This window comes from Pinus tabuliformis, chromosome 8 (assembly GCF_031772625.1).
Source record: "Pinus tabuliformis cultivar Carrire ecotype Pingquan chromosome 8, CPIR1, whole genome shotgun sequence".
Classification (NCBI taxonomy): domain Eukaryota; kingdom Viridiplantae; phylum Streptophyta; class Pinopsida; order Pinales; family Pinaceae; genus Pinus; species Pinus tabuliformis.
The window spans coordinates 1713511648-1713530202 of NC_142294.1; the positions used below are offsets into that span (position 1 = coordinate 1713511648).

Sequence of the window (18555 nt, forward strand, 5' to 3'; positions counted from 1 at the left end):
GTCAGGCCTGTCCTGTATTCTAACATTTGATCTCTTGAGCTCCTGAAGAAACATCCGCCACTCATTTCTCCACATGGGGTCAATTTCTAGATCTTCTTCTGATTTCCATGCTTGGCCCCAAATGGATGACAGTCCTAAGTTTGCAATCTGATTTAGACATGTTATCCCTTTCGAATCCAAATGGGCAATCAAGTCAGGGGATAGAGCGTAGGATTCATTACATCCCACCGAGGGGTCTCTTCCAATCCTCACATTTTCACCATTTCCTACCTGCCAAGCCAGGCCCTGTTCTATAACCTTAAAAGCCTCTGTCGTGGCTTTCCATATCACAGAAAAATGCCTGCCTTTTTTGTTTGGATTTCTTATCCAATCTTCTAAAGGCATGGGATCAATATATTTGCGCTTTACTACTCTGGTCCATAGATTCTCGGAATTGATTATTCGCCATCCAGATTTTGCTGCCAGGGAGGTGCTGAAATCATAGAGGTTTTTTATGCCCCATCCACCCCAGTCTTTTGGCCTTGCAATTTTGTCCCATGCCACCCATGGAAGAACTGAGTCCTCCTTTGACCCTGACCAAAGGAATCTGCTGCATAGTTGTTTAATCTTGTGGAGAATACCTTTTGGGATCCATGTCAGGGCTGCCCAGAACACAGGCATGGCCTGTAGAACAGAGTTCACTAGAGTCAGTCTGCCTGCCCGAGATAGCCACTTGAAACTCCAATGGGAAATTTTTTGCTCAATTTTGGCCACCAGCCAGTTCCAGTCCTGCTTTTTGTATGAGGATGGCTTCAGCCAAAAACCAAGGTATTTGAACGGACTTTCCATATTACAGGACTCAAAAGGCAGATAAGATGAAATCAGGAGCTCCTCCTGTCTGTTGAATCCTTCCAATATTAGCTGGGACTTCCTTGAGTTTATTTGTAGCCCTGTAGCTTTCAAGAACAGGTCAAGAATACTTTTAAGTTCTTTGATTTCATTTAAACTCCCATTTGTAAATAATAAAATATCATCTACAAATAGGAGATGAGTAATGAACAAATTTACAGCAACTTCCAAACCTTTTATCAAACCTGTTCTTTTGGCATTTGATATCAGTCTGCTGAGTCCTTCTGCGGCTAGGAGGAAGAGCAAGGGAGAAAGAGGACATCCTTGCCTCAGCCCCCTTTGACCTCTGAAGAATTGAGAAGCAGCCCCATTTATTAAAACTGCAAAGCTTGCACTTGAAATACACCCCATGATCCAGCTTATAAACTCCACCTTGAAGCCCAGGTGAGTCAGTAGCATCCTGAGATAAATCCAGCTAATTCTGTCGTAGGCTTTAGACAGGTCGATTTTTAACACAACCCCCTTCTTGTTTGATTTTCTGATACTGTGTATGGTTTCCTGTGCCACCCCTATAGCTTCATGAATTTGACGGCCGTCTAAAAAACCAAATTGTTCAGATGAGATGCAATTGGAAAGAATCGGTTTCAGGCGGACCGCAATGGTTTTTGCAATAATTTTATAGATGCAGTTGCACAGTGAAATTGGCCTGAAATCCTCGAAAGATTCCGGGTCCTCTTTTTTGGGAATAAGAGCAATGAAAGTTGCATTGAAAGGGGTATATATCTCTCCTTTCCTCCTTGATTCCTCCACCACTTCTATTAGTTCATCCCCAATCAAATCAAAGAAATGGGTAAAGAGCTCAATTGTCTAGCCATCCGGCCTTGGACTTTTATCTTTTGCCATGGATTTTACTATACTTTCTACTTCCTCCTTTGTCACCTCTCTATAAAGATTTTCAGCTTCCTCCCCCTCCATAAAACGGGGGAAAGCTTGTGTTGTTCTGATAACTTCAGCTAAAGAAACCCCTCCTGGGTCGGAGAACAAAGATTGAAAATGAGTCTTTCCCATATTTGATAAGGCCTCAAAAGACGAGGCTTCTTTGCCTTCAGGATCCTTTAGCTTCCAAATTGTATTTGCATTTTTCCGGCATTTTTCATAGTTGTGAAAAAATTTCGTGTTTTCATCCCCCGCTCTCAGCCAGATTGCCCTGCTCTTAAGCCTCCATTCTTCCTCTTTGTCCAGTAAAATCTTTGCTCTAGATTTTTCAAGGGCCACAATCCTTTCTTTTGACTCCTGGGTAGCATAAGCATCTGCCTCAGGTTCTTCTAGAACTCGAAGTTCTGCATCAATTTTGGCCAATTCCTCATTTTGCTTTTTCCTTCTGTCTGAGGCCCATTCCAAAGTTGCTTTCTTTAGTCTTTTTAAATTTTCCATAAAGAGAGCCCCTTTGTTTTCCAAAGAGTTTCTACCCGGATGTCTCCAAATATTCCTGAAAAGCTGGTTAAAAGAATCTTCTTGCAGCCATGAAGCATTAAATTTGAAAGGAGCAGCAGGTTTTGGGGGGGGCTTGGAAAGTTCTAAAAGAATGGGGAAGTGATCAGAATTTCCCCCTTCACCCACCCATTGCCTGAACATTGGAATATTGGAAGCCATCAAATCACTGATTAGAAAACGATCCAGCCTCTTTGCTATTCTCTCCTCCCCTGTTCTCCTATTCCTCCAAGTAGGTTTGGCTTTTATAATATTAACATCTATCAGCTTATGAGATAGGAGTGCATTAGAAAAATAATCTGATAGGGGGTCTTCTCTAGCTGAGGGGCCCCATGCCTCCGCATTCCCTAAAGAAAAATTTAGATCTCCTCCTATTATCAAATTTTGTTCTTTCGGCAGTTCTTTAGACAAGAGGTCGTTCCAGAAGGCAACCCTTGCCTGACAAGGCCCATAAACATTGACGATCAAAAGAGGGAAATCGAAGTCAGGGGAAATAACCTCCATACCCAGCACATTGGGCATACCCCAATGATTCAAAATTTTCAATCTGCCCTCCCTGAATCTGATAGCAAGACCACCCGAGTGACCCTCTGCATCAAGGGCTACGAAAGCCCACCCCGGAAAGGAAGATCTGAGGGCTGATTCTATGTCAACACTCCTGCCTAAGGTTTCTTGGAGAAAGACAAAGTCCGGATTATAGCGCGAGATTAGTTCCTTCAAAGCCAGTTTTTTGGGTTTACTGGTTAAACCCCTGCAATTCCATGACAAGCAGATCATTTTATAACAGCTTCAGGGGGATTTGCTGCTCTAAGCGCCCCAGGAATCGACATTTGCTTGCCATCGGCCACATCAAATTTGGCTTTGACTTGAGCTTTGGACAGGTTTGATTTCCTACCTCTACCCTTTTTATTAGAACTTCTAGACGATGAAGGGCCCAACCCACCCACCGGATCCACCGAATCGAGGAAGTTATCAGTCTTTTTGCTGAGGGATCTAAGGTTATAGTGGCGAGCAGGGGGGGATAAACCAGAGACCAGATTTTCATGGGAAACAACTTCACAGTTCAGATCGATGGAGGGGATAGCGGCAGTAATATTTTCAATGTTTACAAAATCATCCATGCATTTAGTAATCAAAGGAGACCCCATAGACGAGAAGACAACTTTAGAATCAGAAATACAAACAGAGTTTAATGGGTCTGACTGCATACCGGGCGGTTCACTAACAGTGACATCAGCATTTCCGACAGGGATCTTTTCAGTGCCGCTCGGATCTTCAGTTGCTTGAACCGGATCCCCTCCAACCTGGGGTAGGGCTTCTTCTTCCTGAATTTGGATCCCTTCCATAGGCTTGGCCTCTGAGCTTTGCTTCTCCGCCGATTTCATATCTTTCCTCGTGCTTCCCTCCCACTGCTCATCTGATTTCTGAGTCCTCCTTCTGCGCCTCCCCAGGGGGCAATCCCTTGCCAAATGCCCATACTCATGGCATCTGTGACACCTAAAGGGTAAAAGTTCATAATCCAGCAGCTGTTCAAAGACATAATCCCTGTACTGCAAGTTTATAGATTCCGCTAGTCCTTCATTTGGGTTTAGTCGCACTAAAATCCTGGCCACTGCTCTTTCGTGGGTATGGAGAAAGGACTTGTCCGCTTCCAAGAAAGTACCCAGAAGATTCCCAATAGAAGTAAAAACGGAGTCAACCCAAAGGAACGGGGGCAGACCAGGAGCCCTTACCCAGACGGGGAATTCCTCAACCTTCTCCTTGGAAGCGTCGAAGAGAGGAGACCACCTTTTGAAGAAGACTGGGCGGTTCCCAAAAGCCCAATTTCTCCCTTCAACCCATTCCATGGCTTCCTTGCGGTCGAATCTGATCATAAACCACCCTTTAACCAGTGTAGCCGTTTTAAAGGACTTTGCTGGGGTCTCCTTCCATTGACTCTCCGCCCATTGCTGTAAGAACATGCCAGAGACAAACCGCCCTCTTGCTCGACCCACTAGCGTACACTCCGCCACTTCCAAGGCGTCCTCCACTTGAACGTCCATTCCCAATAACAAATTTCCTGCTATCCTTTTCTTTTTTAAGGGCTTCGCCTTTTTTCGCTTTTCCCCAGCCCTTTCCCAATCCGGTTCCGCTTCTCTGTCCAAACCTGAAATGTCTGGTACCCTTTGAGCTCCATTCACATTTTCCGCAGGGGGGTTAACATCCTTTCCTGAAGGGATAGGGCTCGATACTCCTACTGGGGTTCCATTCTTGCCTGCAAACTGACTTCCCTTTTCTTCCGCCCTTCCAGGAATGAGGGTTTGGTCATCCTTCCCTTGATTGGAAGCCTTGCCAAGTTCAGAGATAGCCCCCTTTTCACCCGGGCCAGCATGAGACGGGCCTTTTGTAAAAAGGTGCCTGTTTACAGCCAAATGGCTGCTTCTATCCCTAGCTTCTTTATCCGAAATTTGGAAGCCCCCTACAGATCTCCATAATCCTTGACTGGAATTGAAATTTATGATGTCTTCTAGACCACCAGACGGGCTGAAAGCCTTCGAGGGGGATAGAACCTTACCATCGAGGGGGCCGAGATTTTTCTCTTTCGGTATACTTTCCTCCGCTCGTGCTCCTGACTCTCCTATGAGCCCGCCGCTTTTGCCGAACGCACCAGACAATTCCAGACTCTCCTCCAGTAAACCCTTAGGTGGTTTGTTGCTCCATGGTCCTCCCACTGAAAAGGTGGCGGATGCAAAATTTCCCACTTGCCCGAAGAACTTGTCGATGTTTTGTTCGGTGACCTCCTTACCCCAGACCGAAAGAATGTCTTCTGGGGCTGGGTCTAGATCCACCGCCTCGTTATGATTCACCATGGTAACGAAACTGCAGTAAAACTGACACCTCACAGAAACCACCGTTACCTGAAAAAATGCTCCTGAAACCGCCTGGGGACAAGTCACGTTTTGGATTTTGGTTTATGCTGTTCCAAAACCGCCTTAGAGCATTCTTTGCAGAGATGAACCCACAGAGGATAACTGTCGACACAAACCGCCAGCGAATGACCCCAAAACCTAACCGAGAAAAAACAAAAGGTAATCCACCCAGCTGTCTCTTTCTAGGTTACCTCGAATACGTCTAGCCTCGGAGGGTCTGCCATTAGGCCCAGCCCGTACCTGCGTGTCGTGAGATGGGTTGTCTGCATCACCTAGGCCATCAGCCTGGGGTTTCAGGATCGAACCCTGCGCCCTCCTTTCGAACCTCCCAATTCCATCAAAACAAGTAGAAACTTGCATAAACCATGGAAATTAATTCTTCCAAGGAAATTATTTCGAAGAACATTAAGTTGGGATCCACTTGTGATTAATTATTTATTGGCTATGGAAATTGGCATTGGAAAGAGGCATAAGGAAATAAAAAGTAATTTATTTATTACAAACTAGAAAGGAACATGTGGCAAGGATTCCCAAGAAATAAAGGAAAATTGAATAAATTCCACTTCAACAGGTGAGGAAGAGGAAGAGACAAGAAAATGAAAAAAAGAAGTAAAATAATATGCATGCAATAGAAAATGAAGGAAAAGAAAAAGAAAAGAAATTTTTTTTGGAGAGACAACATTCTAGCAATCCCTTTGGTGGGGGGAGGAAGAGAGAGAGAGAGAACACTAGGAAGGGAGACGAGAAGAGAACTTGGACATAAGCAAGGAACAAGAAAAGGGAGCAAGGAGTACAAGAGGAATTCACTTGACAACCAAGAAGAAGATTTGTCCCAACAATAAGAGAGGGCATAAAATAGTTGTGGATTTTTAGGTAATAGTGTGCATGTTTGCTTATGTTGTTAGGATCTAAATGCATTGTTTATGCATGTGTTTATTGGCCATTCTTGCTACCATTGGCATGGGATTTTATTGGATTGACAATCATGTACAACCTTTCCTTATGCCATTTCCTTGATAACCATGATGTAGTGGTTTCTTTGTTTGGTTGAGCTTTGGCTTATCGATAGATTTTGGATCCTGGTTGAGGTGGTCCCAGGAAAATCCCAAGGGTTGAGGGTGGATATGCTTTTCTCTGGGAAGCTCTTAATAGGTGGGTGGAGATAGGAAAATTCCTTTGGGTGTGGTGAAGAAATTATGAGGCATCCAAGATTTTGTTGGTTTTAGTGATTTATAAACCCAGTGTTGGGTGAAATGATTGTGGTATGATGGCAGAGGTGGTTTCCTCTAGATTCATTGTATGGTTATATATTTTTTTTATCCCATGTTATCCCACATTAATTCTTGGAGTATGGCACGGGGGTGTGTAACACCCTCCTCCCACACCTACTCAAGTAACCAGCTAATCAGGGTAAACATGGCAGGAAGAGTTACTGTGATATGATTCAACTCCCTATGTATTAGTTAAGGAAGTGGAACTGACAGAACACAACCAAATTGACCTTCTACACATGAAACAAAACCCCCAGGATCCATCCAACTCATCCAGGTGACCAACCCCTAAGACAAACTGACATTTTGTTGCATTAAAGCCTCAGTCACTCCCTTAAGATGGGCCTACATGCCACTGGGAGCCTCCAATCAGTCCCACAAAGAAGCATGCCTATGACCAGAGACTTTTCTAGGTAGTTCTATGTCAATGACTCCGGATTCGGTGCCCCTTTTTTAGGGCCAGGAATCAGGCCACTTCCCATAACTACATCAAACTTCCATAAATGAAAAGTAACATCAAAACAATGACACAAATGAAAATACTTGAACAACGACTTGATTGGACCCCTACAATCCATGACAAGCATTTTTTCAAACATGTCACAAATATGCATTCTACGGGTTTAAACAATAGATATGATCATAGGGGCCTCACACTTATCTGAGAATCACTAAGGAACATTTTTCCTCATCAAAATAACTCCACTACCATATATTAAGCCATATATTCAATGTAAATTCAGTGATTAATGAAAACATGATGAGAGACATAAAATTTCATTGTCATAAAAATCACTCATAACTAACATATAACAAATAGAAATATCAAGGATATAACAACCATATAAGCCATAGATAAACAAGTATATTTACCCATAAAATACCAAGGAGGAAGAGATATTATTGATGATTGCATAAGCCAACCAGGTTTGGGACTTCCATGAACCACCCAACCATATACTAGGCTGAACCAAATCTTTCTTTCAACTAGTCATCCCTGTGCCATATTGCAAGCATAAATGTGGCATATTATAAACTAAATCAATCAAAACCAAACCAGGGCTTCCATAGGAAAAGTCACCTCAATCCTCAACCACTAATCCTATGTCACGGTTGTGCATCATTAATCATCACTAGATTGGTCTCTATCCAAGTTGTGTAGGTCTCAAGAACATTTGTTCCAACCAAGGCTTCCAAGACTAGTAACTCAATGCACAGGAGTCGTCGGCCTTCTAGAGCGTTTCTCCAACCGGGCTTCCTGAATTAGTAGCTCAACCCACCAAGGGCTTCCAGATCATTTTTCGAACCAAGGATTCGAAGGCTAGTAACTCAACCTAAGCTGTTATAGGGCTTCCAAAGCGTTTGTCCAGCCAAGGCTTCTAGTAACTAATAACTCAACCCATAGTCAAAGGAACATGAGAACCAAACAGTGAAAAAAAATACAATGCACAACACCAAAGCTATCCCGGAAATGGAAAGGATATAAAAAACCATTGTCATTCCAAGCAATTATCCATGCCAATTATAGATCATAACCAAGTGACCACATGCATATTATGTCATGCATGCCAAAACTAGCAAGAAAATCATACATGCAACTTGGTACCTACAAGAAAAATCCATTGTAGTTGCTAATCTTGATGTCCTATTTCAAATTCCTACTTTTCCTTTGCCTTATTACTACAAATCTCAAGTATGCCACACTCCTCCAAGAGTTCTCTAAGAAAAATCCAAGTGTCCAAGAGTATTAGAGAGAGAGAGAGAGAGAGAAACGAGAGCTCAAAAACTAAACTGATCAAAAAGCCATGAACTGATCCTCATAAGAATTTTTATTAATGAGGCCTCTATTTTCCTAACTTTCCATTATTTTCCCTTCATTTTCCTCCCCACATGCAACCTATTACCTTACACCTTCCTTTTCTCCTAATTTTCATCATTTTCCTAAATAAAATGCCAAATCATGCCTCTTTTCCTTTCCAAATCCTTTACCATTTCCTTTTCCAATTTCCATAGTGATTAATAAATCAAATGAACACCCACACTAGCATGTTTTTCCCAACATTCAACTTGGAATAGATGTCCCATGACCAAGATCTTGTTTTACCTTTATTAATTTCTTACATAGATTTTTGACCAGGGTTGTTACAGGGTGATTGGGTTGGAAGAAATATGTGGTTCATCCCAATATATGGTCGAGTGGTACATTGAAGTCCCTCACTTGGTTAGAACTATTCATATGTTATTATGTGTTATTATTTAATGATATCAATGAGGAAAATTTTTGGTTTATTGTGTGATTATGTGGGTTATTTTTCATGGCCTCATTATGGTTAAATGTTGGTTACATGCATTATATATTTCTTATAGTTTGACATGCTCTTGTTATTGATCTTTCTCATGGTTTGATGGGTTCTTGAATATTTTATATGAATGCATGAGCTAATGTATGTTTTTTACTTTTATTTTTTAGTAGATTGGGAGGTAATCTGAGCCCTAGGGTTTAAGGTTTGGAGGTTGGAGTGCCAAAAATTTATTTGTGGGCATGGAACCCAAGGTTGGGGTTTTTCCCTCATTGACATTTAGGCCAAAACCATGAAGCATGTTGGACATGTGATCCATGCATATGATAGAGGGCATTGAGAGGAATCCAAAAAAACAAGAATCATCTAATTTTGAGTTATCTACGATGGGATATGATTTTTTTAAGATAATGATGGGTTTTTGGATAGTCAAGTCATGAGGTAGAGAAGTTTTTGGAGGAAAAGGCGTGGAGGAGAGAGGGATAGTTTGGCATAATTATTTCTCTATTATAGGTCCAAGTTTACCTTAGGTGGAGGTCATAGACTAAGGATGAGTTCAAGAATATTTTGAAGTGCGGCTAGGTGAGTTTCTTCTCTCCTTGATAGGTCGCAGCCCTAGATCTCATTTATGGGTGGGTGATAGGCCTTAAGTATCTTGTACAAGAGGGTCATAGCTGTTGTAGTTTTCATAGTCAACCGTAATGTTCACAAGAAGGAGTTTGGGCTTGTTTGGGAGTTGGTTGTAGCCTAATCCTACAAAAAGGTTGGATAGAGATTCATGGAGGAAGGTCATAGTTAATAATGTGTTTTTTGGGCAAGTTTAGTGGGGTTGTTGTAGAGTGGCACATGCCCTAACCAGGAGCATCCAAGACAGCAGATGTTGCAACACTTCATAAGAGAGGTATGCCAAGTATGTGATGTGTTTTATGTTAGAATATTCTAGCTGGATCACTCCTACTATGGAAATTTTTTCTAACCTATCAAAGCTAAGTATTAGGGTTGTCTTAGATTTTTAGAAACCCTAAATAGGAGAAGGTTCTACAATGGATTATTAACAGAGGTATTTGGTATCTTTAGGCTGTTGGATGGAAATGTGTAGGTAGCCCAAAGTAACCATATATAAATAAGAAAGAACGACATTAACTGTTGTGTGATTGAGTGAAGATTGTAGCCTAATGTGCAATGCTTTGATGGAAAAAAGTGACTGCTAGATTGGAAGATTAGAGCTTAGGTGTTGGCCAACCTAGAAGAGCATATTGGAACAACCCACTTTCATTGAAGAAAAAATGACTTGCAACAGTGATAGATAACAGCACTTCTGGATTATCTATGTGTTTTTTGTTGATGGAATAAGGGGTAGCTAGAGAGAATATCATAAGCGAAGGACCGACAGGATGATATACGACATAGAGGTTGTGATTGTGCACTAAAGAAACGAGATTGTAATTGTATCTTATATTCTTATACATATTAATATTTGATGGCCATTATCCCTTGTACAAGATCCCTAGACTATTGTATTATATGTTAATGATATAACAAAGTTGGGTTACATATATTATTTTTGTTGTTGTTATTGTGCACATGATTGATTTACTACATTATATTGTTTCTTTGTGCAAAGTAGATTTGTTGAGATTCTTGGTCTAGTAGCGTGAGAGATTTAAGATTCTATCTTACAAACCAAGGTCATGGAAATTCAACATGGTATCAAAGAGTTTCTAAGCTACTTTAAGAGACAGTGAATAAGAAGAGTGCAAATCGAAGTACAACTTTAAGAGGGAGTTGGTGACATTGTAGGTGAAGAGCTCACTACAATGTCAAAGTTGCAGGTTGATCTCCTATTCGAAGACAGGTTGGAAGGATAGTCCAACTATAGTCCATGGAAGGAAAGGATCAAGTTGGTCTTACAAGTCAACAAGATCTAAGAGTTCCTTGAGAAAGCCATCAAGAAACCAATTGACCCTAAGGAACTGTAAGTGTATGAGGATTTGGATAGGAAGGCGAGATTGATCAATCTTGATGGTGTGAAGGATCCCCTAATACCTCATTTTTTTGGGAAGAACACTACACATGAGATATGGATGGATCTTCAAAATTTGTTCCAGAATAAGAATGAGAACCGAAGTTGGTATTGGAGGCTAAGTTAAATTACACCAAGATGATACAAGGTGAAGGAGTGACTTCACATCTGATGCAATTGCCTTAGGTCAAAGATTACCATGTTATCGTCAGGGTGACTATTTTAGTTTTTGATATAGTGAGGATTTCTTTGAAAGGGTTCACCAAGGAATGGAATTCATTCATCAAGGGGATCATTGCCAGTGTGAATTTTCCTGACTAGAATAGGCCATGGGATGACTTCAATCAGGAAGAGTTGTGAGATGAGGATCTCTATGCAAAGAAGAAGGCTTTAGATGGTGATGTGGAACTTGAAAAATGAATGAAGAGTATGAAGAAGAAGGACTTGAGTAAAGTCAAGTGCTTAAACTGTGGCGAGATGGATCATTTTTCATCGAAATGTCATCTGAAGATGAAGAAGGAAGATGATGAGAAGAAGAAAAGGAAACAAGTCACTAGTGTTGACACTTCTGCTGAGATAGATGATCTCACCAGGAGGTTGGAGGAGGAGGACGTTAAGATATCTCATTTCTCAGAGAGTACCATAGATGAGGCTTCATTTTATGTGGAAAATGGTGTGTTAAAATATATGAAAGGGTCATAGGAGGTATTCAAGACTCTAGCTAAGTGGGACTCGAAGTTGCACAAGGTAATGGGAAACAAGAGTTAGAAGGAGAACCAAGGATTGAGAGTTGTGCCATTCAAGATGGAGTTGGGATGGGTGATGTAGGTCTAGGATGTACTGTTTTTACCAAGACTCATATATAGTGTGATATTTATCTAGATTATCAAGAAGAAGGGGTTTAAGGTCTTATTCCAGGATGGAAAGGAAATACTCAGTCATAAAGGCTCTAGTTCTTCTTGTATTATGATTGGAGTTAGATAGCATGGTTTATATAGAATAATGAGCATGCCGATGGATCATGGGAAGAAGAAGTAGGACAACTAGGTACAGGTTACGAAGAAGTAGGTGCAGGTGTAGGCTTCAAAGGTGATGGTACAGATTCTAGAGAACAAGGTCCAGTTTCTAAAGGGTCAGGGGGAGTCAAGTTGTAGAGGGAGTTTGTAGGTCCAGATGAAGACTTTGCAACACAATAATAGCACATGGCCAGTGTGGAGAAATGGTAATTCTACATATACCAAGAAGGAATCATGGAGAAATTGGAAAGAGATAAAGGAAAAGAAGAAGAAGCAGGAAGCTTCCAGTCACAGTGACACTTCTAACAGAGGCATAGTTCACACTACAGGGATTACTGCAATTTTGAGCACCAGGAGTTGGGCGAGCACTGCAATTAGTAATGACGATGATGAGTTACTTCCTACTACTGGAAGTTCATCCCTCACTAATATGGAGTGTTGATTTATTAGTATCTTTGGAGGTAATCCAAGCACTAGGGTTTGGGGTTTGGAGGTTTGAGCACCACCAAAGACATTTGTGGGCCTGGAACCCAAGGTTGGGGTTTTGCATCCATTTATGTTTTGGCCAAAACCATGGATAATTTTGGACATGTGATGAATGGAGATGATATAGTGCGTGGAGAAAAATACAGGGCTACAAGAATCATCGAAATCCGAGTTTTCTACGATGGGCTATGAATTTTTAAAGATGATGATGGGTTTTTGGACAGTCAAGTCATGTAGGATTGAGGTAAAATTGTCCAAAATACATGTCCCTTTGAGAATTCATGGAGCCCTTCTTTAGTGTATAAATAGAAGCTGTATGGAGGTCATTTCAATCATCCAAAAATGTTCATCTATATCTTGTGTAAACACATCTTAGGAAGAAAAGTTTGTGGAGGAAAAGGTGTGGAGGAGAGAGGGTTGGTTTGGAATAATTCTTTCTCTACTACAGGTCTGAGTATACTTCAAATGGAGGCCACATACTAAGGGTGATTTCAGACTGTTTTGAACTGTGGTTGGGTGAGTTTCTTCTTTCCATGCTTGGCTACAACCCTAACTATCATTTTCCGGTAGGCCGCAAGCCTGGAATATCTCATACAAGAGGATTGTAGGTGCTGTAGTTTTCACAATCATCCACAGAATGTACATTAAGGATTTTTTTCTTGTTTTAGGGTTGGTTGTAGCCCAAGCCTAAAACAAGTTTGTACAATGATTCATGGAGGAATTCCATAGTTAATAAGATGTTTTCTAGGCATGTTTGGTGGGGATGTTTTAGAGTGACAAGTGCCCTAACTAGGAGTAGACAAGATGACAGATGTTGCATCACTTTAGAAGGAGGTATGCAAGGTATGTGATGTATTTTGTGTGAGAATATGATAGTTGGATCAATCCTAGTGTAGAGAATTTGGGTAACATGTGGAAGCCAAGTGTTAGGATTTCCTTAGGTGGTTAAAAACCCTAACTAGCAGTAGATTCTATAGTGGATAATTGACAAAGATATTGGGCATCTTTGGACTATTAAATGGTAGCGTGTTGGTAGCCCAAAGTATCCCTAGAGTAGCAACAAATAAGGACGTTGATTGTTTCTTGATTGGGTGAAAATTGGAGCCTCATATGAAATGATTTGATGGAAAACGTGACTCCTATATTGGAAGATTGGAGCTCAGGTGTTGACCAACCTAGAAGAGCAGATTAGATGAGCCCATGTTCATTGAAAGAGAAGTGACTTGCAACAATGATAGGTGGAAACCCTATTGGGGTCTCTATCTGTTATTCCTTAAATGACTAAGATTCAGATAAAGAGTAGATCAGAAGTGAAGGACTTGTTGGATGAGATACAACAGAGAGGTTGTGATTGTGCACTAGTGCAACGAGATTGTCATTGCATCTTGTATTCTTGTACTTGTGGATATTTGTGGGCCACTATCCCTTTTAGGGGAGCCCTAGACTGGTGTATTATATGTTGATGATATAACGAAGTTGGGTAACATATATTATTGTTGTTGTTTTTTATGTGCATGTGATTTAGTTACTGCATTATATTGTTTAGCTATGTAGAGTAGCTTTGTTGAGATTCTTGGTTTAGTAGTGTTAGAGATTTAAGATTCTATCCTCAACACGAGGCTCCTGGAAATTCAACATGTATTTTTATAGATAGTATGAGAGAGAAGTAAGCCTTTTGGATGAACCTCTAATGAAACTAATGAAATAGTGAACAAATCATCCATTCAAACCTACAGGCACCTTGGTCACAACATGTTTGTAAAGATTGATGACTTATATTGGATAATATTGAGCAAGAAAAAATCTTGGAAATAGAGCATGAGGACTCAAGAACCTTTTTGACAAAGTTATGGGTAGTTGGCCTTTAGGTTATCCTTAAAAATCCTAGATCATTTCCGTAGATTTACTATCTTAACTTAGAAAATTTAGCTGCAACTCCACGGAGGATGGGTTGTGTGTGCGACTAGAGGCCTCTGACCGCACATACTAGCCTTCATGTATGTAATTGGGTTGTAATCTAGGTCAAGAGGTGGGAACAACTTAGATAAAAGGTCACCAGTGAAAATTGTTTGACGTTTGGGTGATCATGTGTCTCTGAGTGTTGTAGTAAGTTTTGGACAAGTGGAACCCATTTCCATAACTGAATCTTGGATGTTGGTTCATGCATAGTAACTCTTGGCTCATGTTTACCACGATAATCAGTTAAAAGTGGGTAAATGTAGGGTGTGGGGCTACATGGTGGTATTAGAGAAGGTCCACAACATTGGACCTCAGTGTAAATGCATATAAATATCTATGCCTATATGGTTATCATATATGCATGTCGGTTATATTATTGTTTTTTCTATTATATCCATGCACTTGATGATGTTTTCGTTTTGGTGTTATTATTTTTATTCATGTATAAACTCTTATGCTTTGATATTATTATGTATCATGTTAATACAGATTGATCTATGTAGATACAATCGCCTCACCATAGTAAATTGAGTTAAGGTTTTTTTTGTTATGCATTTTATTTTATCTAATAGTCGTATGTTGTAGGAAAATAGAAGGCCATAAATGAAGAGAAAAATGCTTGAATACAGTTGGGCAGTATGGAGAGGGAGACTCACCTGATCTAGTGGATACATTAAGAATTCTGAGGACATATATCATAAGTTCTAAAGGTCATAATGAGTGGCTTATTGAAGCCTAGGAAAGGCTTCAATAATGGAGCAATCATGGAGATAGATAAGAAGAAAAGAGTAATGGTGTAGATGAAATTATGTCTCATAAAAGGTATAGGATGGACATGGATGATACAATAAAAAGTGGAAGAATCTTGGATACACCTCAAAGGAGGGGTAGTATGAATGAATTTTATTTTAGCTCTAAGTATAGGATACATCATCACCATTACCACCAGCATCATTATCCGAGGAGTGAGAAGGGATATTTTCCAGAGGAATTCAAGAAGCCAAGCCTCTAGTTTTTATTATGAGACGACCAAATCAAAATATGCAGAAGCATGGCTACCTGGAATGAGAAAATTTTTTGGACTTCATGATTACTCAAAGAATATGAAAGCCAAGATATCCACTTTCAGTCTTAAAGGAAAAGAAAATATATGGTGGGTAGATCTCGAGCATGTCACAGACATCAAGGAAGAGAAGTTGGCTTGGGAGGAATTTGACAAAATATTTAGAAAGAAGTACCTTTTTGGGAAGTATTATGATGGCAAGGTTAAGGAATTATATGAGATCAATATGGATTCCATTATAGATGAAGGGTATACAACTAAATTTTTGGATCTGTTGAGATATGTGTTGTATATCAACGATGAGAAAGTAAATATCAAAAGTCTCATCAATGGATTTCCATTATCATTCAAATATCAGATTGAGTTTGATGAGACCTAGTCATTGTTAAAATACATGAGGAAGTTGAAGAATTGTTGTGAACAATCAAATCACAAGCCAGATTTCAAGCATGATTGGAAGGGTAGAGAAAAGACTAAAGGAAAATGACCCAAGAAACCCACCTTCTTCCTACATCTTCTTCCCTCAACCTGTAAAACCATTTTTCTAAAATGTTGTTTTACGTGCAGGCAACCTGACTAAGTCCTAAGCTTGGTTATGTACGAAGCAGTCCATCTATTCTTTCAGGGATTTATCCAACTTATTTTTAGTTTCTACTTACATTTCTTCTTCATATCCTTCTAGTTCACCAAAATCAGTTAACAATACATACTATAATGAAGGAGAATATCATTTAAGGGGTCTAGTTAAAGTTGTAGATATTCTAACAGTACTAGAAGAAGTTTGAGGTTCTTGTTGATGTTTTTGTTGTTCTTGCTTCTCATTATGATTTCCTGTCACCTTTGAATTTAATTTTTATGTGATATCATCAAGCACTGTGTATTTTGTGTTTTATTTTTCATGTTTATTTTCCTGAAACTAATCTTTGTATGATACCCTTTCATTGAATACTACATCTCTACTCTTGATCATTTTATGGTTTTTATAATCATATAAGTGATAAAAAAAATTATTAACACCCTATCCAATAAAGGTACACTTCCTTGAATTTTCCTCAAGGTTTTCTATTTTCTTTATTAATTTGGAAAAATGCTTCACAACCAAAAGTATTTAGAAATGAATAGTTTACCCTTTAACTTGTCCATACTTCATTTGAAATACCACCATCCAAGGAACTTGAAGGCCCTCTATTTATTAGATAAACAATAAAATCTACAAAATCTACCCAAAATTGTAAGGATAACCCTACATGCAATCTCATACACCTTGCATGCTCCATGATTGTTTTGTTCCTCCTTTCTGACACACCATTTTTTTGTGGCATTCTTGGAACATCTTCTATCTATGAATTACATGCTCTTAACAGTAATTACCAATCTCATTGTTGCAATATTCACCTCCATTATCTGATATGTGACACTTCAACTAATTTCCTATCTCATTCTCAACCAAAGCTTTTCATTTCTTAAAAGTATCAAAGGCATTAGATTTATTTCAAATACAATATACCCATGTTTTCCTACTTGAATCATCAATACAAGTGACATAATAATGAGAGTTGTCGAGAGATGATACCTGAACAGGTCCCCATAAAATGCATTCATTGAGGGTTGATTCTCCCTAAATCCTTCTTTCAAATTTGAATCATTTTACAAGACTAGCATATAGTGTTCATAATTTTCTATAGAGGATGAGTACCACAGAGATACCTACATTAGTAATTCACGATAACCTTTTCTCCCATATAGTGATGCTTTACAGATATTTGCTCCCCCACAAGGATTTAATCTTGAACTCTAGATCGATTTTGAAATTGCTATTGTAGAAATAATCCACAATAATTTTTAATTCCATTGAGAATATGTTTCCATAATAGTTCTAATACAAATCGGATGTATTGTCTTTATTGTCACAAAAGTATAATTCCACAAGAAGCTCACATTATAGAAAGTTACCATGGGAACTTGTGTCTTCTGCTACAGGAATCTCTTATATATCTCTTGGACCTTCATATATGTACCTCAAAGTCTTCATATTTCTTCCTCTAACCAGTCATCCAAAATATTATTCCGCAAAATATTGCAAATACATCGTTTCTCTAATAATTAGTTTAGTCCTTAGTAACACCTTTATAGTCTTGGTCTCTATGTATCCTAGGTTTCTTATAAACTCAAGGCTTATTCAAAACTTCTTCTTGTAAGTATTGGTGTTAGAATGTCTTCAAATATGACAACAAAATGTGATCTTCAAATTGCCTTCCTTTAACCTAATCTCTAATACCATATTGAGAAATCAATAAGTTAGTAGATCTGGGTTGATAAGCCAAACTCACATTCACATACTAGTGTTTCAGGGACAAGTGAGAGGAGAGAGTATCTTAGAAGACATGCATATGGAGATACAAGGAGAATAAAAGGAATATAAATGTAAAGCCTGTAGGTTTTAACCCCATACAGAAATTAACTGCATATGAAAACTAAAACACAGAAAATAAACAATGCAAGAGCATAACACATAAAACACATATACACAGAGATTTTTGCCTGGATCCCAAAACCGAGACTACCATCTTGATCTTTCATTATGTTCCTTTCAATGTTACAATACATATTTATACATGCCGAAGAATCCAATACCATGGACCGAAAACCATCGCATCCAATACCATGGACCGAAAAACCATCACGTCCAAAAAACATGTGCGAAAATCATGCACAAAACCATAGGTGGTTCCCCCCAACCTAACATAGGGTTCAAAACCAAAATTTTCCGGGGCGCTGCCCCGAACCCCATAAAGTGGGGGTTACGGGTGCCCTTCAAACCCCCTGTTGACTACGTGGAAAGAATATAACACAACCAAACATTCTCCCACTTGTTGTTTTCTTTCCACAGGGGGCCACAAGAGAGCTTAGTCATTTTCCCAGCCCTAAAATGCCCATTGTCTCTCTACACCAAGAGAACTTACCAGAGCTCACAGATTTTGTCGATGCATCTGCAATATTCTTCAAAATGTCCACCTTTACCAGCAACACCTTTTTGTCTTCTATCATATCCCTCAAAAAGTGATATTGAACAACAATGTGCTTTGTCTTTGAATGATATGTGAGGTTCTTCGCCAAGAGAATTGCACTTTGGCTGTCACAGTCTATCCTTATAGCTCCCTGTACTAACCCCATACTTGAACACAATCTCTGCAACCAAACTGCTTATT

General features: G+C 39.5%; 1 protein-coding gene across 1 annotated transcript; it reads right to left on the reverse strand.

Annotated features, from left to right (window-relative positions):
• Nucleotides 1-1695: 1695 nt before the first annotated feature.
• Nucleotides 1696-3096, reverse strand: LOC149242866 (uncharacterized). The gene has a single exon (XM_089371053.1). The coding sequence runs from the start codon at nucleotides 3094-3096 to the stop codon at nucleotides 1696-1698; it is 1401 nt and encodes a 466-aa protein (XP_089227179.1).
• Nucleotides 3097-18555: the final 15459 nt, after the last annotated feature.

Bases quoted from the DNA above. Each gene is read 5' to 3' on its own strand.
- LOC149242866 (XM_089371053.1), bottom strand. From the start codon at position 3,096: ATGATCTGCTTGTCATGGAATTGCAGGGGTTTAACCAGTAAACCCAAA.